Raw genomic sequence first — 22,342 nt, forward strand, 5'->3', positions numbered from 1 at the left:
TTTGCAGGCACATTGTGCAGCATTTCAAGTTGAAAGCTCCCTGAGTGTCGGTGTATGTATTCTCTTAGATCAGCAGATCGCTGCCTTTTAGCTTTGCTACGCTGAAGCTCAAGATTGAATATAATTCAAATTTATAACATAATAAAGTCATTAGTAGTACATAAAGGTAGATGAATTTCTCTCTAATACAGAAGCCGCACCTGAGTGGTAAGAATAAATAAGGAATAAGTGATCTGATCTACTCTTCCACTCACTGTAGGCGAAGCAAAAGCTGGTTTTATTCAGACAACCAATACACACAGTGACTCAGAGTGTATACTGTGTATGGATGAGATGGGCTCGAGAGGCTTTTCCACTCACACAAAGCAAATATCTGTCCAGGAATAAGATATTGATTTGTCATTTCCCAGAGCTGGAGCTTTGTAAACAGGCTGAGCAGATGTGTGACTGGTGATTCCTGATAATTGTTGTCCTATAACAGTCAGGTGCCTTTTGATACATTAAACTTGGATGTACTGTAATGTAGATCATCATTCATGATACCTGGCAAGTGTGCACATCCAATAAACACACACAGGCACGCGTCCTATTTGGTATGCACGCAACAAGCCGACTCTGCTCAACCAAAAACAATCAAATATTTATTCCCATGTTTACAGCGCTCCATTTTCACAATATTACCAGCAACACATTTCTCCGTGTCGACGTGAGAGTTCGAGATTCTTGCTCTGAGGAGGCGCCCAGGTGGAGAAGCTGTTTAGTTTACAGTTTAGCTGCGTTGATGAATTAGAGCAGCAGTGAGTGGATTTTGTTTTTCTGGCCACAGAATTTGAGCTAATTTTAAAGAAACTAAATAAACTAAACATACATATTTTGTCCTCCCTGCTGCTTTTCATTTTTGTACTAAAGAAATTATCATTAGCTGCATTATTTATATCCACTTTGGATATTTGCATTGTGCATACGCAGTGGCTGTGTATATTGCACACACTGCGTGTTTTTATAGCCATTATTCTTTATATTATAGAAAATCTAGAGCTTTTAAAGCTGCAGAGTTTTTTGTGCAAATTTTGCCTTATTCTCCTTAATAACCTGAGGTATTTCTTTTTTTATGCCTCCCATATAATTATATTAGTCACTTCTTTTTGTATTTATTGAAATGTCTCTGTTTCATAATAAAGTCTTATATACTTTTTTTAAATTAAGTATAATTTAAGATTATAGAACACTTCTGTCACTGCAGTGCAATGTGTAAGCATCTCCACCAGATGGCGCTAAATGCTCAGAGCTGGGGAGGTTTCCTGCAGTTGAATCATCCACCCGCTGGATGGAAGCAAACAGAAATAAAATGCTAGTGAAAGGAATAACCGGAAATGATTTGACTGCAAATACCGGATAAAATAAGGAAGGAAAAGCAGCGGGAGAAAAGCAGCGGGAGAAAAGAAGCGATGGTGAACTTGTGACCCGTCTCCTGTGTTTGTTTATCATTTTTGTTATTGGGGCTGTTGCATTAAATGGTAAGAGAAACGCACAAACACGTTCCGCCTGTAGCCTGTTTGGGGCATGAAAGCGAGTCTGTAAAGCGCATCTGGAAGTGATTGACAACAGACGCCACAAACCCAGGAAGTGCAGAGATTAAAGGGGTTTAGGATTGAAGTGGTGGATGTGGAACAAAGGCTTTGCGTCCTTCGTGCACTAAAAGTAATAAACTCTGTAAGCACGTGGTCGTGTGACGTAGGCAAAGAAAAAAAAGTTGATCAGTGTGCACATGCTGTGATTTCTGATCAGTGTCCATCAGTATTAACGCTTATTTGAACAATGTTACAGTTACTGCTCTATGCTTGAACTGAATAAACAATATTAATGCCACTTAGTTTTCTTCATGTCCGAAGCTACAGATTACATGAGCACTATTCAACTCCCGTGTATCTCAGTGTGAAATCCACTCACCAGTCACTTCATTAGCAGTGGGTGGGATCCCCTCGTATCATTGATTCAAGAAGGTGCTGAAACATTCCTCAGAGATTTTGGTCCATAATGACGTGATGGCGTCACACAGTTGCCGCAGACTTAATTGGCTGCGTATCCATGATGCATCTCTCCGATTCTGCCACGTGCCAAAGGTGATCTATTTGATTGAGATCTGGTGACTGTGGCAGCCGCTTGAGTACCGTGAACTCATTGACATGATCAACTAACCAGTTTGAGATGATTTGTATAGGTAGGCTCTCCTGTTTAAATGGTGCTCAGTTGGGGCCCAAAGTGTACCGCAAAAGTATCCCGCACACCATTACACCACTACAAGGTGCCTAAATTCATAATTTATTGTCTTTTTGCCAAATTCTCAACCTACCATCCAAATGTCGCAGCAGAAATTGAGACAGATCATTGCCTGATCATCAGATCTTAGTATAGATAGAAGAATAGTCTTCTATTATCTCATTTCAATGACCCGATGCAAATGGTGTTTGTAATGAGTGGTTATTTGAGCTACTGTTGCCTTCCTCACAGCTATTTTAATCTCTGAGAACTGCCACTCACTTGATACTTTCTCTGTAAATTCTAAAGATGGCTTGTTAGGGCCATGGCTGGGCATGACTTGCTCTCTTTCCAGCCGTAGATGCTGCCCTTTCTCTGCTGTCCTTTCTATTCAACAATTAGGCTTTGAGTACTTAAGATCAGGGATCAGGTGAACTCTGTCCTGGAGAGCCTCTGCAGTTAGTTGAGTCGTGTACGGCTTAACTGCTGATGCCTGCTCTGTGGAGCAGAGGGCATTTTTAACCATTTAACCTTTTTGATGTGCTCTTATGCATCAAATCTTTTGATGCTTACAGTGACTTGTCTGTCTTCTTTAGTATAGTTATTGTAGTTTAAAAAAAACTTTATTTCATCTATATTTTTGCCTCCTTGTCTCTTTTTTGCCCCAACCTTGATACTTTTTGTTACTTCCCTGCATCCCCTCGACTTTTAGAGGAATGTAACATGGATTTGTGGGAAAATCCCAAACTTTCTTCCCTATTCTGAGGTTGAATTTGACTGTATCTACAAACCTAAATACATTGAGTTAAGGATCAGTCACACAAGTATACCCAGTGAAGTGGCCGGTGAGTTTATTTTGTCAGAGGTTGTCATCAGAGATTGTGGTTTTCAACACGTTGTAACATATTATGTTACATATTACATGTTGAATTATGTTAAATGTTACAGTTTTATATACTAAAAAAAGTAGCTGCAAAATTGAAACATGTATTCATTAGATATGTTAAACAGTCTTGAATATTTCCCATTGTACAATCCACTGGATTATTGGAGAGACTTGAATGAGTCATTAAAATAAATGTGAGAATATCACATTTTTCCATCGCCACGTAAATTAAAAGGCAGCCAGGAATGTGTTTATGCAGACATGTGCAGGACAATTAGGTGTTACATTAGAGCCTGATAGATATATATCAAGTGAGCAATGTAATTGGCTAGTATTGGCTTAGAACAGATATATAAGCATTGATGCACATGTTATCGGTCATGCAGCAACTTGAAAACTCTTTGTTTTTGTTTTTAAAATAATGAGAAGGCAATGAATGCTTGTGGTAATGTAGACATGCTGTCATTGCCTATTTGACCAGCAGAGGGACCCTGACTCTGGTCCCAATACACATTTAGCAGAACAGCGTCACAGCTACAATTATTACCACTAGAAATGTTGGAGAATGGATGATATTGGAGCTGTTTACTTTTTTGAAAGTTTAATTTAGTCAAAGGGTTTTTGGTTGAGTTCGTTGGAGATGTCATTTATACTTTTATTAAAAGAGTTCTTCATCAACTTGTTTTGCCAGGAGTTGATTTAAATCAGTCATGGCTGAGGAACCAGGAGAGGAAATCCAGCTACTCAGAAGTCAGAAGCCAAAGCTTATAGAAATCCTGAGTGCCGATCCCGACTTTGTACTCCAGCATGCAGATGCTCGCCGTCTGCTGCCTCTTCACGCCTACCAGCACGTGAAATCTTGCCGCGTTCCCAGTGAAAAAGTGACAGAGCTTTTGGATCACGTCATACAGAGAGGTACCGAAGCAGCAAAAGAGCTACTGGAGCTTTTCAAGGATAACGCCTTGCAAGAAACCTTCCCAAGCCTTGACTTTATTAACAAACTGAAAGTCAACACACGGTCCTCGGGTAGGTTAAAATTTGCTCATTTTCAGCCATCTTTTATTCCAGTTAGATTTCTATTTCTGATCTATAAATAGATTTTTGTCACTTCCAAGCAGGAAAAGAAACCTCAGAAAAAAGAAAACAAGCACCTGAGATACCAGATGTCATTCCAAACAAAAAGATCTGCAACAATGGTGAGTGGCACTGAAACATATTCCACTGTCAAACTCTGTAAAACATACTTTAACGGCCTCATCCCACAGGCTCTGGCATGGTGAGTGAGAAACAGCTGATGTCTGTGGCCCGTACCATCGGCAAATCTTGGAGGGCGATTGGCAGAGAAGCTCTGGAAATCTCATCTGTAAAACTGGAGCAAATCGAAGAGGACCATAATCTCCATGTGGAGCGAGTCTTTGCCATGCTGCGTCACTGGCGTAACTCACAGAGGGAAAAAGCCACACCCACTCAACTGCATTCACTTCTCAGTCAGGGAGAGTGGATGTTGCCACCTGAAAGCATCGACTTCCTGTTGAAGACTGACTGATTACTTGCTTGGAGTATAAAGGAAATGTTTTTCATAAATATCAGGGCTTAAACAAGAACAAGATTTTATTGTTTACTACTCTGCATTTAGCACTACTGTGTTTTATACTGTACATTTTTAAATGATGCATTAACAATTATCGTAGGAAAGTCATAGAAGTTTTGCCTCATGAAATCTCTTACAAGAGTTGCTTTTATGTCTGTTTTCTGTTGTGGTATCTGTAGTATTTTTATTCACCTTTAATTTGAGAAGATAATGGAAAGAAAGCTGTACTTACTTCATTTGAACGGTATTTTCTTTTTATTGTGGGATTATTGATCTTATGGATGAAGCTCAGCCGTCCACATGAAGCAGCAGAGAAAAGAACATTTTCAAAACTCTTTCGTGGAAAACATCTGCAAAAGACAGAAGCAGGAGAACCTTAGTACTACTTGAAATAACTCTTTGTAATTGTTGTATTATTCGTTCAACTGCCATAAAATAAACAATATGTTATTTTTACTCTTTTATCCAGTGTTTAAGAATTGAGCCACTGCAAATGGGGCACAGATGACTGGACAGAAAATGGTGTGAAATCGAGTTGAAGGCTGATAAACTGGTGTGTAAATGTTTTGGGGTTTTTTGGTATTTGAATTTAATCACCAGAGTAACCAGATCAGCAAGTTCAGCCACAGACGAAAGCATCACTGAATGTCCCAGAAACATAAGAGACTATATAAATCCTTTTTTCTTTTTCTTTTTTTTTTGCTTTTTTACCCCTCAGCCATAAAAGAATGATGGGGTAATGCTGTCACCCCATCATCAGTTACATTTTTCTCAGTGCTGTTTTACCCATAGAACCAGATATTTTCTCATTTTGCACCAATCTCTGTAAACCCTGGTCGTGGTGGAAACTCCCAGGACAGCAGCAGCTTCTGAAATACTCTGACCGGCCCGTCTAGCACCAACATCCATGTCATGCTCAAAGTCACTTAAATCATCTTTCGTCCTCCTGTTGTTCAATTTGAACTTTAACAGTTCACCTCGAACATGTCATGTTGCTGCCTTTTGATTGGCTGATTAGACATTTGCATTGACGAACAGTTGACCGGGTGTATCTATTGAGGTGGCTGATGACCGTACATTCGTCCTTGACTAGCTGCAAACTTCTCCTAAACGTTAGCTGTTGCTGCTCATTAAAAAGGTAAATAAATAAAAATCACAGCTGGAAGAAGAAAAGAAGCCATAACTGGGAACAGAGCAATCCCAGGAGTTCTTTTCTGCAAAAATATGAAGGTTTTCTGTCTGTGCAATCTGGGAATTGCTCCTGCATTGATGTTTCATAGAGTTTCTGTAGAGGCTGACTTGTGTCTTTTAAGATTCATTCACCTTCTCATGCATATCAGAGCAGATAACACTCCATAACTCATCACAGTAAAATGACTGCCTTTAAAAATGTTCACCCACAAGCTAATCTGATGCTCTTTGTTGTGAACTGATGAGAATCATTTCATGAATCCACAAAAGTTTTATCCATTAAAGTGCTATACATGACTTATGACTCACTAAAGCATATTGACCTTCTAAAAATGAACTTTTGTGATCCCATAAATCAGTTGTGTGTAAGTGTGTGCCCCATTGTCTTTTCTCAACTCAGATAACATTAACTAGAAGTGTGGGACAAAGGTTGCCTCCCTCCCTCTCTCGCCACCTTACCTTTGCTTTGTAGCCATTTTCTGCAGTCTGGTTTCAGAGCAGCACAAACCCATCTCCATTCTCAGGTTAGTAGTATGAAGTTTGCATGTGTCTGTTTCTTATCACACCTTTTGAATTTAAAAGTATTTATGTTTTCTTAAACAGCACATAAGAGATAATGGAACAAGCTAGTCTCCGTGACCTGAACGAGCCTCTCATTGACCATGCTGAAGGCCAGTTCTTCTTAAGTGAAGCCTTCAAAATTATTATGGAGGAAGTGCTCTCCAATGGCACAGATGTCAAACAGAAGGTATCTTGTGAAGCACAAAATAGCTTCCCTGTCTGCGGTAGCTAACAAACTTCATAAACCACACTTTCCTCGTGCAGGTTTGTGAGTGGAAAGAGCCCGAGGAGCTGGCTCTGCTCCTGGATTTGGGGGTGAGAGAGACAGGAGAGCCACGGGACAAGCTCCTCCAGAGAGTAAGAGATGTTGCCAAGTACAGCATCAAAACAAGTAAGTAGAAAAATGAGCTAAACAGACAGGCACTTGTCTGATCTTGAAGGGACTCTTTCTTTTGTTAATTTCAGGTCACCCACATTTTTTTAACCAGCAGTACGGTGGGATGGACTATCATTCCTTGGCTGGAAGATTCCTCACCGAGGCTCTCAACACTAATCTGTAAGAAGGAACAAATAAGAGAAATATTGAGGGGATGGAAGAATATTGAACAATAAAATGTGTTAGGCACTGATCAAAGGAGATCAGAGTTTCTGCTTTGGTAGTAATCTGTAGAAATACTCTAGAAATAGGAATAAGCAGAAAGAATAACCTCCAACATTGAGGTTATTTTAGGTATTTTGCATATTTTTAGTAATCAGTGTTTAATAAACCGAATTTATTAGAAAGCATGTGCAAAAATATAAAGTCAAAATGTTTCAAAAGGATGTTTAGTTGCACTGTTTGAGTGGTGCTTCTTGGCACCAATGCTGATGACATGTTTCACAATGTTGTGGGTTTTTTATATATTGGTTCGTAAGCAAGGAAAGTTTCCTGACTCATAGAGCAGCGCTGCAGAGATTTACAAACTGAAAGATAAAAAGAAGACGAAGCTAATCCAGCAAATAACACGATCGGACGTTTTCTGTGACAACTGCAGCTTCACCTATGAGGTAGCCCCAGTCTTTGTGCTGATGGAGAACGAGGTCCTCAGGGCCCTACGTCAGCTGGTTGGTTGGACAGAGGGTGATGGGATTTTCTGTCCGGGGGGCTCAACCTCCAACATGTATGCCATGAACCTCGCACGCTATCAACGCTTCCCAGAGGTCAAAAGCAAGGGGGTGTGGGCTCTCCCACGGCTAAGCATCTTTACATCTCCAGAGGTGAGGGCGGCTGTTCGCCTGTTTGTCTTGTTGATGCAATGGAAGCTTCAGCAGGTTTATTTCTAACTTCACGACACTGTTGAAACAGACATACCTGTGTTTTTTCAGAGCCATTACTCTGTAAAGAAAGGCGCTGCATTTCTGGGGATTGGTTTGGACAACGTCATCTTTGTGAAAGTGGACGACAGGTAATTGAACTTTTTTATTGTCATTGTACAGTCGCTTGCACAGAGAAAGTAGGTAGCAAGGCCACAAAGGTGTAAAAGTAACGAAAAAAATATAAAAAAAAAAAAGAAGAAGAATAAAAACACTATATACACAATGTATAAGTCACATTATTCACTGTTGGGGGTGTATACATGGGCATCATAATAAGAACCTTGTAAAGCTTCTCTTTAGTCTGTATGTTTTGCACCTGATGGATCTGAACCACTTTCCAGAGGACAGGATGTTGAATTGGTGGTGGTTAGGACAAAGTTGGTCTTTTATAATTGCCGTGCCTCTAGAGAGACATCTAGAGGTGGCAATGGAGTCCAGGGAGGGGAGTGGACAGCCAATCACCTTCTCTGCAGTTCTGATGACCCTCTGGAGTCTCTTCAGTGTGCACCAGCACACTCTCAATTGTGGCTCGGTAGAAAGACACAAGTCTGCAGCCTGTTCCATCTCAGAACCCTCAAGAAATGGAGGCGCTGCTGGGCTTTCTTCACTAAGGCGGATGTCTGTCTGGGGTGATGGTATTGAAAGCCGAGCGAAATCAATGAAGAGCATCCTTACTGACAGGATTCTCCAGGTGATGCAGAACAGAGTGGGGGGCAGTGGAAATTACATCCTCGGTGGACGTGTTTGCCTTATAGGCAAACTGGTGGGGGGTCAAAGCTGGGTGGGAGGCAGTCCTTAATGAGCTATAGGACCAGCTTCTCTAAACACTTTGCAAACTCAGGTGTCAGTGCAATGGGTCTGTAATCATTGAGGCCACTGAGCATGGTGGACTTGGAGACTGGGACTATTGGCAGTGTAACAGGGAGAGGTTGAATAGTCTGGTGAACACAGGAGCCAGCTGGTCAGCGCAGACTTTGAGCACTCTCCCAGGTATTCTGTCAGGGCCAGCAGCTCTCCCCTGATTTCCTGCTCTGAACAAACTGTGAACCTGGAGTTCTTGGAGGGTAAATGTGTTTGGGCTGTGATCAGAGGCTATGGGCAGGGCGGTGTGCATGGTAGGGGTGTCTACAGTCCTCTGGAAGTGGGCAAATAAGTCATTTAGTTCTTCTGCTAATGAGATGTCCATGTTATCTGCATTTGTCCCACTGCCTTTGTAATTGGTGAAGTGTTTCAGGCCCTCCCATGCCTTTCTGGGGTCGTTGTCTGAGAGCTGATCCGACAGTTTACTCGAATAGTCCAGTTTTGCTGCTCTGATGCCTTTTTTAAGGTCTGCTTTTGCTCTTCTGTACATGTCCTGGTCCCCAGATTTGTATGCAGAGTTGCGCGCCTTTAACAATGCCTGAACCTTACTCGACATCCAGGGTTTTTGGTTGGGGTAGACGCGGACCCGCTTTTCCGTGGTGACAGTGTCAATGCAATACATGACGTAACCCAGCACTGCAGCTGTGTGAGTCTCTAGGTCGTCGTGTTCAAAGACACTCCACTCTGTGAGGGCAAAACAGTCCTGCAGCTGAGCCAGAGCGTCCTCAGAAATGGTGTTAATGGTTCTGATTGTGGGCTTTGTCCTTTTACTGAGTGGTGTGTATGAGGGGACAACAAGCAGAGAGAGGTGGTCGGACACGCTCAGGTGTGGGAGGGCAACAGATCTGTAGGCCTGGTTGATATTTGAGTAAACATGTGTGTTATTGCCTCTCATAGGGCATGTCACATGCTGAACAAATCCAGGCAGCACGGTGGTTAAGCACACTTTGTTGAAATCCCCTGCGATGATGTGTACTCCCTCTGGATATCTCCGTTGCTGTTCAGAGATCGAGTTGTGCAGGTGGGCAAGGGCCGAGCTAACATCAGCGTTTGTTGGTATGTAGACTGCTGTGATTAGCACGACAGGCAGCTCTCTGGGCAAGTAAAAGGGTCTGCACACGACAGACATTGTCTCTATGTCCGGGGAGCAGACTGTGGAGATTATCTTGGTGTTTGTGCACCAGTTGTTATGTGTGTAGATGCACAAACCTCCACCTCTGCTTTTACCTGCTGCAGCCTTTCCGTCGCTGCGGTGCATTGTGCGGCCCGCTAGTTGCATCGAGGCGTCGGGATTTTCCTCTTGTGGCCACGTTTCTGTGACGACCAAGGCACAACAGTCGCGGACGAGTGGCTGTGCGGGGAGAAGTAGGTTCAGCTCGTCTGTTTTGTCGACAACCGAGCGTGCGTTGGTCAGGAAGATGCTTGGAAGCGGTGGTTTAAAAGGCTGCTTCTTTAGCCTGGCTAGCACGCCTGACCGGCAGCCCCGCTTTCTTTTGCGTCCTGTCCGCCGCCTGGGTTGCTTGGCAGAGCCGATAACAATCCACGGAGCGCCCGGTGTTCTCGCTATCTCCGGGGGGATGTTGTTGATCCTCTGATAGTCGCTGGTAACGGGGATCTGGCTGTTATAGCCGATGTTGCATAATTCCAGATGACTGTAGGTAAGTTTTGCTTTGCAGAAAGAAAAACGCGTAATTGGAGAGGCTGAAGCCGCTGCGTCCGTGTGCGCCGCCATCTTGGATGATTTGGATGACTTGTTATCAGTTGCCTGCTGGAAGAAGTTATTGAGCATAAAAGAAATTGAATTTTCTTCTGTCCCTAATTTATACAATTGCAAAACGAATGCTCATAAAACTCAACTTGCAGATGTTATATGACCTTTTATATAGACTCAATAATTATTCAATATATAAAAAGTTTAAGAACACTAGAAAAATGGCAAAAAAAAATCATATTTTGCATGGTCGGATTTTAACAAGGTTCCAAGTAGAGCTTCAAAATGCAACAAGAAGAAATGGGAGTGAGACAAAAAGCAATTTCAGAATATTGAAAACAACGCCTAAAATGAAACGGGCTGTTTTCAGGCACACCAGAGTTGCCATTTTTCAAGTGATCTTAAACTTTTGATTGGGGCTGTAAATCATAATGTTCTGTATTGAAATAATTGTTACACCTTGATCTATTGTAACCTGGAGTTGTGCCGAGTAAAAATAATACCTTTCATCTAATTAAACGCTGCCTCTTGTGCTGCAGAGGTCGTCTGATTCCAGAGGATCTGGATGAAAAAATAGAGCTGTCCAAATCTCAGGTAGATTTGCTGATGTTTAGCTAGTTTTCATCGAATTTAACGTGTAGCTTTTAGTCATCATCTCCTGACTTTAATTGTATTTTTGTGTGTTTTCCATTAGGGTGCAGTGCCATTTCTCGTAAGCTGCATATCAGGGACCACAGTGCAGGGTGTGTTTGACCCGCTGGATCACATAGCTGATATTTGTGATAAACACAAGCTGTGGATGCATGTAGATGTGAGTGCACTTGTGGAAGACTGATGTGTGTGGACAAGACTTGGTTTTGTGAACCTTGTGAGAATCTTTTATCCTTTTTTTTGGTCAGGCTTGCTGGGGAGGGAGCGTGCTTTTTTCTAAGAAACACCGACATCTGATGAAAGGAGTTGACAGGTATTAAAATGTACACGAGCTTGTACGTGAGTGGAGATACAGTGTAAGGCTGTGATGTTGATTAGAGTTTGTTTCTGTGTATAACAAGAGCAAATTCAGTAGCATGGAATCCCCACAAGATGCTGGTGGCTGGCCTGCAGTGTTCTGCTTTACTCCTGAAGGACACCACGGTTTGGCTTCACAATTTAAAGGCTGCAGAATTAATAATCATAAAGTTTGGGTTTGTACATTTTTTGACAATCATTGACTTTGTTCCAGAATTTGTTGAAGCAGTGCCACAGTGCCAATGCCACATACCTCTTCCAGCAAGATAAGTTCTACGATGTGAACCTGGACATTGGCGATAAGTCTGTGCAGTGCAGCCGCAAGGTGGACTGTCTGAAGCTGTGGTTGATGTGGAAAGCTGTTGGCTCCATGGGCTTAGAAGAACGTGTAGACAAGGCTTTTATTCATGCAAGGTAAATAAAGGATGTGGCACAGCTTCAAGTAAAGTCGTGAAGTCAGATTTGTCTCATTCTAACAGAAGATCAGCCTTACACATCCAGTTAAGACCCCTTAAAACCAGTTGTCTTTCTCTTGGTTTTCACTAACTAATAAATTATGTCTAATATATAAGAAATTTGATTTTTTTTTTTAAAAAATATGGTTACTTTTTGGGATTTTTGCTAAATTCTCTTGCAGATATCTGGTGGAGCAGATGAAGAAAAGAGAGGGGTTCCAGCTTTTGAGCATGGTAATTTCATGCATTTTTCATAAAGCATACCTGAGTTTTTTACCTGCAAAATTTCATTACCATGCTTGCATTTGTCTCTGCGGACAGCCAGAGTTTGTGAATGTCTGCTTCTGGTTCATACCACCGAGTTTGAGAGGGAAGGAAGGAACTGAAGATTACCAGGAGAAACTGGCAAAAGTAAGTTTGTCTGTTGCTGAATAAGAATAAGCCGCCACATTTGAGATATTTTATTCCTTCCGTTGCACACATATTGACATGTACTTAGATGTGGCATCTTCATTTTTTGTAGTGTGCTTTTGAAAAAACAAAGAAACCCCCATTATCTGAAACGTACAGTTAATTCTGTGTATTGTTTTCTTACTAAAAGGTAGCTCCTGTCATCAAGGAACGTATGATGAAGCAAGGCACTATGATGGTCGGCTACCAGCCTTTGGGAAACAAGGTCAACTTTTTCCGTGCGACTGTATTCTCTCCCCTACTGTCCCAGAAAGACATGGACTTCTTCCTTGATGAAATTGAAAGACTAGGAAAGGACCTGTGACAAAGCCCATAAGTGAACACCTTGCCCTTCAGAAAATGTGATTGTGCGTTTAATGCTGGTCATTGTAATTTTACAAATAACAACAAACAAGTCAAATTGTGTTAATTTCAATATCTGATTTCCAAGATTCCAACAGCTGTTAAATAAATAAATAAATAAAGGTTACTTGGTATTACAAACTTTATATGACCATGTTCTTTATTGTAAAGGAGTTTAAAACATTTTTGGAGAATGCCTACCCTTTACATTTTATTTTATTTATTAACCTTTATTTAACCAGGAAGATCCCATTGAGATTAAAAACCTCTTTTTCAAGGGAGACCTGGCCAAGATAGGCAGCAGCAGATGTCTCACAGTTACAGAAATTTTAGAGAAATTTTATACCTAACTAATTACTGATTTTTTATTTTAATTGATTCCAAGAAAAGTGATTGAGGTTTTTTTTTGTTTGTTTTTTTACTCAGAAAAGCAGTTCAGGATCACAATGTCTTTCTGTAAGTGTAATGTAAAACAAACAATAAAACAAATCGTCACCTCTGAGAACCTGCTTTTGGTCTTGTAATGGATTAATTATTTAATTATTTGGTTAGGTTTAAGAAAAAAAAACAACTTTCTTTGTGTAGAAATAGTATTCTCAGTCAAAATGTAATATTTATAAAGTCTGCCAGACACAAAGCCTTTAAACAAAACTTCTGCAGCACACCTTACAGTTATGGCCGCAAATCTGGGTCAGTCCGCTTCGGTCACGTGTCTTGGCGTACGACCAATCAGGACTCTCCCCGGGGAGCACTTCCGGTGGTGTTTCCTGTCAGTGTTTGTAAACTGAGAAAAAATTGGAAGTGCGACAAGAAATATTAATCTTCAGCACTGTGAAAAGCGAAAGGTAAGCGGTCGAGTATGCGGCGCGTCACTCGCGGCTCTGTACACGTTTTATTCCTGGTGCTCGTGTGTTTGGAGCAGTTGTAGCTCGCGAGGGCGGCGTTATTTTGAGGTCGGCGCGGAGCCTGCACGCCCTGCCTGTTGTTGTGCTGTCCGGGGCGGGGGGTGGGGTGGGCGCTCACTCACACAAGAGTTGTCCCAAAATCCAACTCCGGGCTGGCTAGCTGCTTTCTGCTTTCGTTTCATTCAGCGGGGACTCAGCGTGCGGCACACTTTCATACAGACCCCCGCGGAAATACACAAAGCTGTCTGTCCCGTGACCCCAGCGGAAAAATAAACCTCTCTTACTTTCTCTCCCCCCCCCTAAAAAAAGCTGGGATACGTTGCTAGCTAACTGCAGCTAACTGTTTGATCTTTGTAAGATCGATTAGAGAATAAACCCACCAGCTTACAAATGAATCGCAAAACAAAGCGTTTTCCAATAATAGATGTGGTTGGATCAATTAAAATAAAAATCTCTGTCCGCATTAAGGAGTTTTCAGTATGGGTGGGTTTGGGTCGTCGAAAGAGCCCCCTTTACATTAACATAATAGATCATGCAGTAATCGTGCATGTTTGTATGCATTCATCATTTAAGTGCTTCTAGCACCAGCTTTTAACCTGACTGCGAAACTGCTGTATGTATGTTATTATCTAATACATGAGTATTAGATGCAGGTTGAACAGACAAGAAAGGAGGGTAAGAGAGCAGGACAGCAGACTGGAACCTAAGCCACTGCATATACATATACCCCCCCTCAACCCAATGAGCTATACCGACCACCTAGTAGCTTGGTTTTTACAGTATTTCTGGCCTTTACATGTATGACAGAAGCAGCGTCATTCATATCCTTTGTAATCAGTAATGCATATACTATTATATATCGTACATATATTTATTAGTCTCAGATTTAGCCATTCTTATATTTTGCTTGTTTTACGTTATTGTATTTTTGCACAACTCTGTTGCTTGTGAAGCTCGCACACAAGAATTTCACTCACATGTACTGTACCAGTGTACCTGCACATGTGATGTGACAATAAAAGTGATTTGATTTGATTTTGATTTGATTTAATAGCCACATTTGTGTGTAGGGTTTTCAAGACTAATACTTATATTTTGTTATTTTAAAATTAATTTTAAAACATCAGCTGATATTATTTCTCACAAACAGATTTAATCAGATTTAAACATATTTTGATAAATGTAATTATTTAAAAATCCACACTGATTTAACGTGTTTGTAATGTGATTTCTAATTTTCTCTGGCTCGTGCTACAGAACATGCTTTGATAAGAGTGCAGATTTATTTTTGCTGTCATGTGCATGAAAAAGACTTTCAAACAAATTCCTGCTGGGAACCAAAGCTTCATTTAGGATGTTTTTTTATTACTGCAGCTGTATGAGGTAGATACAGGTGTGTGTTTCATTACACTTGGACTAAAGTGCATTGCAAACCATTTAAAAAGAAGCATCCCTTCTATATTCAACTACCGGCTATTAAGGGTTTGTTTGGTTAATGTATTATTTACACAGATGCATTGTGCATAACATGTTTTTCCTCATTTCCATCATTTTTCTCATTTTACCTTTTATTGTTGTGTTTTCTGTCAGCCATGTACCAAGCAACTGGTGCTTTCCTGTCTGATCGACAGCACATATTAAAGCTGCACATAGATTTTTAGTCATATATGCATATGCCTTTATTTTCAGACTTTTGCCCCTGATGATTTTGGAGGGTGTAGTCTCATCTGTCACCCCTCATCCCGAGTGAAGCCCCTCTGTCCCCACAAACACACACGCATTCAAAGCACGGCGATGACACACCATTCCAGCAATTCTGTTCGAGACCATATGAAATGGGTCAGTGGAAGTCTCTTCATCTCAAGATCACGATCATGGTTTTATCGTATGCATGTTACTCCCATTGTTCAGTCCCCCTCTCCTTCCTTCTGATGCCTCGCTGCGTGAGGAGTCCTGCAATCTCCTCTTTTTCAAAACGACATTTTGCTTGTATTGTCAGGCTGGGTTGCTGGGCTGCGAGGCAGTGCTGTCCAGCATGGCCCTAATGCAAGCCAACAACATCCCAGGCCAAAAGAAGATGATGTCACCCTTGGGTCAGGGGCAAAGGACCAGTCCTGAAAGCCACCAAACCCACTCGCAGCATAGCCAGAACCACCACAGCCACCAGGTGCACCATGGACAGCCACATCACAGCCACATGGGCCATCCATCAACTGGGAGCTGCCCACCCCTGGTGAGAGATGCTTCTTTATTTTGCATGGAGAAATAACTCACTTTAAGTCTGCTGATGTTATTCCACAGTTTTGCTTTTATAAGCCAATTTAAGTCGTTGGTTGACAAATGTACACAGGTTGCAAAGCAGCATTTAACAGAAGCCTTTTTCATCTTTCAAAAGCTCATCCGGAAAGATGGAGATTATCATACGTCAAGGATAATTGAGGGAAAGGGCATGCAGGCAAACCAGAATATGCAGCCCAAGAAGAAACACAAAAAATCCGGTTTAGCCAACAAAGTAAAAGTGGAGGTAAAGAAAGGTTCAAATTATACTGAGATTAGAAAGTGAAAAGACTGTTTTTCTTAAGTTAATTTCATCTAATTCTCTTCACGTTTACAGCATTTAGTTCCATCAGTTGATATGGATGACGACAGCTCATTGAAAGTCCAGAAGAACTTCATCTGTGATCATTGCTACGGAGCTTTCCGGAGCAGCTACCACCTTAAGAGGCATATTCTTACACACACAGGTGAGAACTTACCCTCAGCTCTTTACTTCAATTGGACTTTTTTTAAATTTATTTTATGTTTTTTTGTATGTCAACTAGGTAAGTCTTTGTGAGGATGTTTCCTCATAGCCCATCTGCTCAGAATAAGCTTAAAAATACCCACCAGCTACCTTTATGTTTAGTATTTGCTCCCTTAACCTGTTTTGATGCATTTTCAGAGGTTGGTTGACAAGTTTGTAAAATGTGTCTTTTCCACGTTTCTTCTTCTCAGTTTGTGTGTTGATCTGAGTTCTGCATTGGTCATAATTTGTAACTCAATTATAAGACTCATACTAAAGTAATGTGCAAAAAATCCTTCCATCATTTTCTTTATAATTTGCTTCTGAGGAGCCACATTTTGTTATAATCTTTTACAATGGGCTATAGAAGGCGGAGCAGTAGTTCTCCAGTCTTTCCAAGTTTTTGTTTGGACATCGATGCCTTTTCACTCATTTTCAGTATAGTCCTCATAGTTGATTTTCAGAGGAGTGGTTTTTTTTTTCTTTTGTTAAGCCACATAAGACTGAGTATGAATGATTAAAGCATGAAAAGGGCATCTAGCTCCAGAATAAACCCTGTCATGTCTACACATAACAGACAGCTTAGGAAAGAACCAATTTAAATAGTGTCTTTAAAATCATGTCATTTGTTCCCATTTCTTCAGTTGAATCTATTAAAAAAGGCCAGTAATAACAAACAGGTCTTTCCCAAAAAGTCTATTTACTGAAAAAAATGAGGAAACTGAAAAAGTGGAAAACGAAAGATGGTAGTCCTAAAAATCTGTCTGTAGCATATGAACAGTGTTTGAAAGTCATTTCATGAAGAAAATGGAAGACAAATCCAGCAAAGACCTGACACAGGACCCGACAGATGCATCTGAACCTTCTCTGAACTGTTTGCTGAACAAGAAGTGAAATTGGTGGAAGGCTGGGTGTCGAGATTAGATTCTTTAGGAGGGCAAATGGAGAGAAAATGCTGTGGTGTGACAAATCAAACAAGAACTACACTGAAAATCAGAGGCAACAGGACTTATGGAGTAAGTTAATCCATAGTTGAAATTGTTGTTTCAAATTGTCATCAGTATGTACAGAGTAGGTCAAAACAGAGGTCAACAGAGTGTCTGCAGCTATCTTTAACACACAGTGGAGGCTTTGTCATGGTTTGGGGCTGCGTTTCCGTCACTGCTGTTGCAGATCTTCTTAAAATTGATGGAACTTTGAAAGCAGAGAAGTAACATCCGATTACAGTACCATCTTAAAATGATCTCATTGGTAGTGGCTTCAATAATCCCAAACTGACAGCCAATGCAGTAAAAGCATACCTGGATAGAAAAACGCACAAAGCCACACTGTCAGTCCCGGATTGGCCTCGACATTACCGAAGCAGTGTGGATCATGTTGACAGAGAACGGAACAAAAAGCAGCCAACATCCAAAGAAGAGCTTTATGTGTCCTTCAAGAATCCTGGATTCCTGAAGACTGCATAAAGACATGACAATTATTAAGCTCATTAAAATTGGCTAAAGTCTGTTTTTGCCTTTTATGTTTTTGTTTGCACCCCTTTTCTCATCAAAGAGGTGTCTCCAGACTTTAACACAGATTTAGATTTAGATGTCTTTTGTGAAGTGCGTGTGAAATCAGTGATGATTAAATTCATTTTCCCCGTGTGTGGGCTTTGTTTTGTTTTCCAGGGGAAAAGCCATTTGCGTGTGATGCTTGTGATATGCGGTTCATTCAGCGTTACCACCTGGACAGGCACAAGAGGGTGCACAGCGGAGAAAAGCCTTATCAGTGCGATCGCTGCCATCAGGTTAGTCATACTTTTTTTTTTCACTTTACGTGTACTTGAACAGATCCTGCATTAAGAGATTTTCAGCTTGTCACAATCACTCCAGCAACAGTGGGTTGCAGATGTATTGGTGGACGTGGCACTGCTTGTGCCCGCTGTGTTGAAACAAAAACGAATACAGAAAAACAATTTAGAAATATTTTAGTTTTAAGCCGGAAAAACAATAATTACCAAGGGAGGAGGTCTAAAGGAAGCAATCAAACAATGTTTAGGGTGCTTAACCTGTAATGTGGGCAGTGCAAGTGAAAAACTAGCCATATGCTGCTAATTTATCTATCATTGACTCCTCTTTATATTTAAAATCAGTTGTGCATGGAAATTAGAGCAGCGCGATATGACCAAAAATATTTATCACGATATACACTTGAAAATTTGCGATAACAATATAACTGACGATATAATTGACGCTAGACAAAATATTTTACAACTCCACAACTTTATTCGTGCAAAAAAAAAAATCAACGTATTTTCACTTAAACAAGCAGCTGTTTTTTTATGTAAAAATGTAACAGAGCAAATTCCTCGCTGACAGTTTAACCAAAAGGCATTTCCAGTGGAGACTGGACGACATATCCTCAGCATAACCATGTATAATATCCACAAAACTTAAAAATAAGTTATGCACACACAATACGGTAATATTATGTTGAAGCGCAGTACGTATCACTCCGCCAGGCTCCGCCTACGATAGCCGTAATGCTTCGACAATCCATCAAGCGGTGCGGCTTCGTAGCTTAGCAAAGTCGTACTAAAACACTTTCCAGCGCTGTGCACATAAAATCATTTCGAGGTCAGTAAACACAACCAGGATTCAAACATAAGGCACACGGGATTATAAGGGGCTCTGTCGACTTTCAGAAAAATCAAAGGATTGATTTTAAGTGTGGCGTATTTTCCAAACAACACGGTAATAACGACGGCCCGCTAGCATGCTCTACCAAAAATAGTGCTTTGTTGTGTATCTGACGGACGAAAGCCAAACCAGTTCCACACCAGTGAAGCTGCAGCATTTTAACAAACCAGTTCTGCGCATGCGCATTTTACCCATATTCTATCACGATATTTCATTTTCTTATCGTTGCCCAACATTATACCAGTATTATCGTGAACGGTATGATATGGCCCAGCCCTAATGGAAATTGAGATTTTCTGCAGCACCTGTCATCGACAGTGTAAGATTTTCAAGGCATTAGATTCTAAATCAGTTTCTGTGTGCAAATCTCTACTTGAACCACTTTAGCAACTGTTTTACAAGTGAAGTATTTACCAAGTGGAATTCTTATGGAGGCACACCAATAAATGAGCAACAGAAAAATGACAGATATCACCCAAATAAAAGTGCTGGAAATGTACTACCCCACTACCCCTCCCTAATTCAATTACTACTTTGGCTGAAGCCCACATGTTTGTTTGCATTGCTTCAGAACTTCTCACGGACAGACAGGCTTCTGAGACACCGACGGCTGTGTACAGTTGGGATGAGCAAAGAGGAAAGCCAGTATTCCCAGGACTCATCTACCCATCCGGCCTCATGGAGCCCACTACATCCTTCGAGCAACCGTCTGACTGTCTGACCCTCAACTTCCACATAGAGACCCAACATCAGTCTGCAGCTCAGTAACATCACACCTTGGAGTGGTGACCTGAAAACAGCCCAACTTTTCCACAGCCAACCTTTAGCTTGCTCTCACCAGCTCATAGTGGATTTTTATGGTTTTTTAACCTACTGTCACTTTAGAATCCAGGAAGAAGGCGATTGGGGAACGGACTCATTTGCAGTCACGGACATCGTATTGCGGCAATAAATGGAGATTACACAAAATTTGTGACTGCACGGACAGTCGGCACCTTTCATGCTTTCAGCCTGCAGTCAACCCCAACTCTGCCTGTTAATTCACACGAACGGTTCGCTAATGCAGGCGCAGACAGAAAACCACGAAGCATTAAAACGTCCTATTTGTTTTGTGTTTCGTTTGTTACTAATTATGTAGCGGCTACAGCTTATAAGGTCACAGCAGGCTTTCTGTGCTGCCTCGAGGAAGTGATTAGTCAATGAAATACTGTAGGTCGCTAACACATGTGAAGGTAAATTTAATGACCTTTTTGATGCCGCTGATCTAAATGTTAAAGATTGTTGGAGAGGAAAAAAAACGTCAAATTAGTCAAACATTTTCACTTGATGTGCCGTATTCTTTCTGTGCACAAGTCTTAAATTAATCCAAATATTTTAATCTGCTGTTCATGCTGCTGTACATCTGCAGAAATAACTACAGGTCCCTACTGGTAACCAAAACAAACACTAAAGCTGAATTGGATAGATGGTATCTGTACCATGGCAAACACATTTAGAGTTCTACCTTGTTTTAAAGGCATATGGCCCTAATTGTAAGACCTACACTGGCTAACAGCTGACAGATTTCCGAGGAGCTCCGGTTTTTTTGAAGCTGATGTTTACTGGATGTAGGGATGACCCGTGTGTGGCAAAGAATGAGGTTTTTCTTGACGTGCTTCTGTAAAATGACCTGCCGTATGAATCCATCGTGGTTACCCTTCCTAGAAACCGCTGTCTTGCCTTTTCCTGTTCAGTGATCAGAGATTGTTCTCACTTTAAGACTTTTATCTCCTTCATTGTATTTTGGTAAATCCTTAGGTTTACTCTTACTTAAATATCTATGAAATATTGTCAGAATCATGCTCGTAATATTTTTTGAATGCAGCTGGATCAACGCTCGAGGCTTTTCACACGAGTGCACTGGGGAGCTTTTTCTTCAGCACTTGTGCGAATGGCCCAGGTCAACCAGGTTATCATATAAATCGGCTCACTGCTGAATTGTGTGTTCGCCTGGCTGAGTGTGATCTAAATACAGTTCCATGTCATTTAACACTGAGCATCTTCAGTGAAGATGACGAGTCGTACTTTGTTGTGGAACTTTGAGGGTCGTTTGTATGTTGATTACTGGCGATATAAAACTTCAGGCCTGTATATTGTGAAGTCACTGGACTGCAGATGTTAGTTCAGTTGTAGATGACTATTATTTAGACGAAAGGTTTTTTTAATAATAGACAGGTAGATCTGTTTCTGTCAGACTTTTAGATATGTGAGAAGAGTTTGGGCCCATTGCTGACTGTCTACTGTTTATGAAGTTAATATATATATATCTATAAATTGTTTTAGGGCTAGAAAATAGCATGTATGGGACCTAAACTCCAAAGGCAAATCAAAGTTTTGATGATGTTTTAACCTTTAGTCTGATCATTGTTATTCTTTATTATAGTTCAATAGGCCACGGTGACTCTTGCTTGCTTTTAGGACGAACATTTGAAAATGTCACACTTGCCCTTTTAGTGCAGCAGCTGTGATTAGTTAGGATATTTTGTTTTCATTTGCATGTATTTGTTGGAGGATCTTTTGTTCGTTTGTTTGGAAAATAATATTTTTTTGTTTATATGTTTTTATTTTATCATCCCCTATATTTTGTTATGCCAGGAGTGACATGAGTCAGTTTCACACTGTAGTGAATGGAGTTTTGGGCCCAAAGTAAAAATAAAGTTGTTTCTTTTTAAACGGGTGATATTGGTCATGTATTTACAGCAAAGGTTCGTGGGCGATTTTTTAATAACAGGTTTGAAGGATAGTCTGTGAAGTCTGCTACGTTCATTTGTGTGAGTAATGCAGCAGTTATGTCAGCAGGTGGCAGCCATGACCATATGAGAGTTTCCTCTCAGCCTGTTCATGGACATGGAAACAAACCTCAGCACAGTGCTCGGTGTGCTGTTTCAAAGAATGCTGCCTCCTTTACACCAAAAACGTCGCTTCTTCTGACTTCAGTGTGAAGCTGGCGAAAAACAAGAAAGCAGCTGTCAAACACCAAATCTCAAACATACGATTTAATCAACAAGCAAACGTTTTCTTACACATAAGCATGTAAAACCTGTGCGTCATTACAGAACTCCCTAATGCAAAGAAACTGATGGTACCTGCACTGTGTAAGTGTTTGGTTTTTGGGTTTTTTAGTTTATGGGATTATTTTAGTAAATGTTCAATGGAGGACGTGTTCAGTGAACCTTATCTGGTGGATATCATACAAACATATCTGTGTTTAACACATTTATCAGGCCATCTGTCAGCAAAAAA

The 22,342-nt window shown here is 40.9% G+C and overlaps 3 protein-coding genes across 6 annotated transcripts; all 3 read left to right on the forward strand.

Annotated features, from left to right (window-relative positions):
• The first annotated feature begins 1,475 nt into the window (after nt 1-1,475).
• On the forward strand, nt 1,476-5,192 carry zgc:174906 (uncharacterized). Of its 2 annotated transcripts, none has more exons than XM_006785679.2 (4): nt 1,476-1,517; nt 3,837-4,171; nt 4,261-4,341; nt 4,411-5,192. In XM_006785679.2, exons 2-4 carry the CDS (start codon nt 3,856-3,858, stop codon nt 4,689-4,691), a joined length of 678 nt encoding a protein of 225 aa, XP_006785742.2. In that variant the 5' UTR covers nt 1,476-1,517; nt 3,837-3,855; the 3' UTR covers nt 4,692-5,192. The 2 variants fall into 2 exon arrangements, with proteins under 2 accessions (XP_006785742.2, XP_006785743.2); XM_006785680.2 differs by having other exon boundaries at nt 4,264-4,341.
• A 1,134-nt stretch (nt 5,193-6,326) lies between these two features.
• On the forward strand, nt 6,327-13,187 carry csad (cysteine sulfinic acid decarboxylase). Of its 2 annotated transcripts, XM_006785678.3 has the most exons (14): nt 6,327-6,451; nt 6,531-6,675; nt 6,753-6,879; nt 6,954-7,044; nt 7,523-7,745; nt 7,854-7,933; nt 10,956-11,010; nt 11,111-11,227; nt 11,316-11,380; nt 11,469-11,550; nt 11,639-11,838; nt 12,062-12,113; nt 12,201-12,290; nt 12,481-13,187. In XM_006785678.3, the coding sequence occupies exons 2-14, from the start codon at nt 6,544-6,546 to the stop codon at nt 12,652-12,654; spliced, it is 1,488 nt and encodes a 495-aa protein (XP_006785741.2). In that variant the 5' UTR covers nt 6,327-6,451; nt 6,531-6,543; the 3' UTR covers nt 12,655-13,187. The 2 variants fall into 2 exon arrangements, with proteins under 2 accessions (XP_006785741.2, XP_035761644.2); XM_035905751.2 differs by lacking the exons at nt 6,327-6,451; nt 6,531-6,675 and having other exon boundaries at nt 6,823-6,879; nt 6,980-7,044.
• Nucleotides 13,188-13,441: 254 nt separating this feature from the next.
• Nucleotides 13,442-21,770, forward strand: znf740b (zinc finger protein 740b). 2 transcript variants are annotated; one of them, XM_006785676.3, is made up of 7 exons: nt 13,442-13,537; nt 15,287-15,436; nt 15,597-15,830; nt 15,993-16,121; nt 16,212-16,341; nt 18,050-18,168; nt 19,632-21,770. In XM_006785676.3, exons 2-7 carry the CDS (start codon nt 15,392-15,394, stop codon nt 19,779-19,781), a joined length of 807 nt encoding a protein of 268 aa, XP_006785739.1. In that variant the 5' UTR covers nt 13,442-13,537; nt 15,287-15,391; the 3' UTR covers nt 19,782-21,770. The 2 variants fall into 2 exon arrangements, with proteins under 2 accessions (XP_006785739.1, XP_006785740.1); XM_006785677.3 differs by lacking the exon at nt 15,287-15,436 and having other exon boundaries at nt 13,448-13,537.
• Nucleotides 21,771-22,342: the final 572 nt, after the last annotated feature.

The sequence above is a fragment of the Neolamprologus brichardi genome, chromosome 20, assembly GCF_056152115.1.
Source record: "Neolamprologus brichardi isolate AB-2024 chromosome 20, ASM5615211v1, whole genome shotgun sequence".
NCBI classification, from domain to species: domain Eukaryota; kingdom Metazoa; phylum Chordata; class Actinopteri; order Cichliformes; family Cichlidae; genus Neolamprologus; species Neolamprologus brichardi.

Coding starts and splice junctions, on each gene's coding strand:
- zgc:174906 (XM_006785679.2), top strand. CDS start 3,856: ATGGCTGAGGAACCAGGAGAGGAAATCCAGCTACTCAGAAGTCAGAAG. Junction 4,172..4,260: donor AGTCAACACACGGTCCTCGG/GTAGGTTAAAAT, acceptor GTCACTTCCAAG/CAGGAAAAGAAACCTCAGAA. Junction 4,342..4,410: donor CAAAAAGATCTGCAACAATG/GTGAGTGGCACT, acceptor CTCATCCCACAG/GCTCTGGCATGGTGAGTGAG.
- csad (XM_006785678.3), top strand. CDS start 6,544: ATGGAACAAGCTAGTCTCCGTGACCTGAACGAGCCTCTCATTGACCAT. Junction 6,676..6,752: donor GCACAGATGTCAAACAGAAG/GTATCTTGTGAA, acceptor TTCCTCGTGCAG/GTTTGTGAGTGGAAAGAGCC. Junction 11,839..12,061: donor AAGGCTTTTATTCATGCAAG/GTAAATAAAGGA, acceptor ATTCTCTTGCAG/ATATCTGGTGGAGCAGATGA.
- znf740b (XM_006785676.3), top strand. CDS start 15,392: ATGACACACCATTCCAGCAATTCTGTTCGAGACCATATGAAATGG. Junction 15,437..15,596: donor TTCGAGACCATATGAAATGG/GTCAGTGGAAGT, acceptor TTGTATTGTCAG/GCTGGGTTGCTGGGCTGCGA. Junction 15,831..15,992: donor CTGGGAGCTGCCCACCCCTG/GTGAGAGATGCT, acceptor ATCTTTCAAAAG/CTCATCCGGAAAGATGGAGA.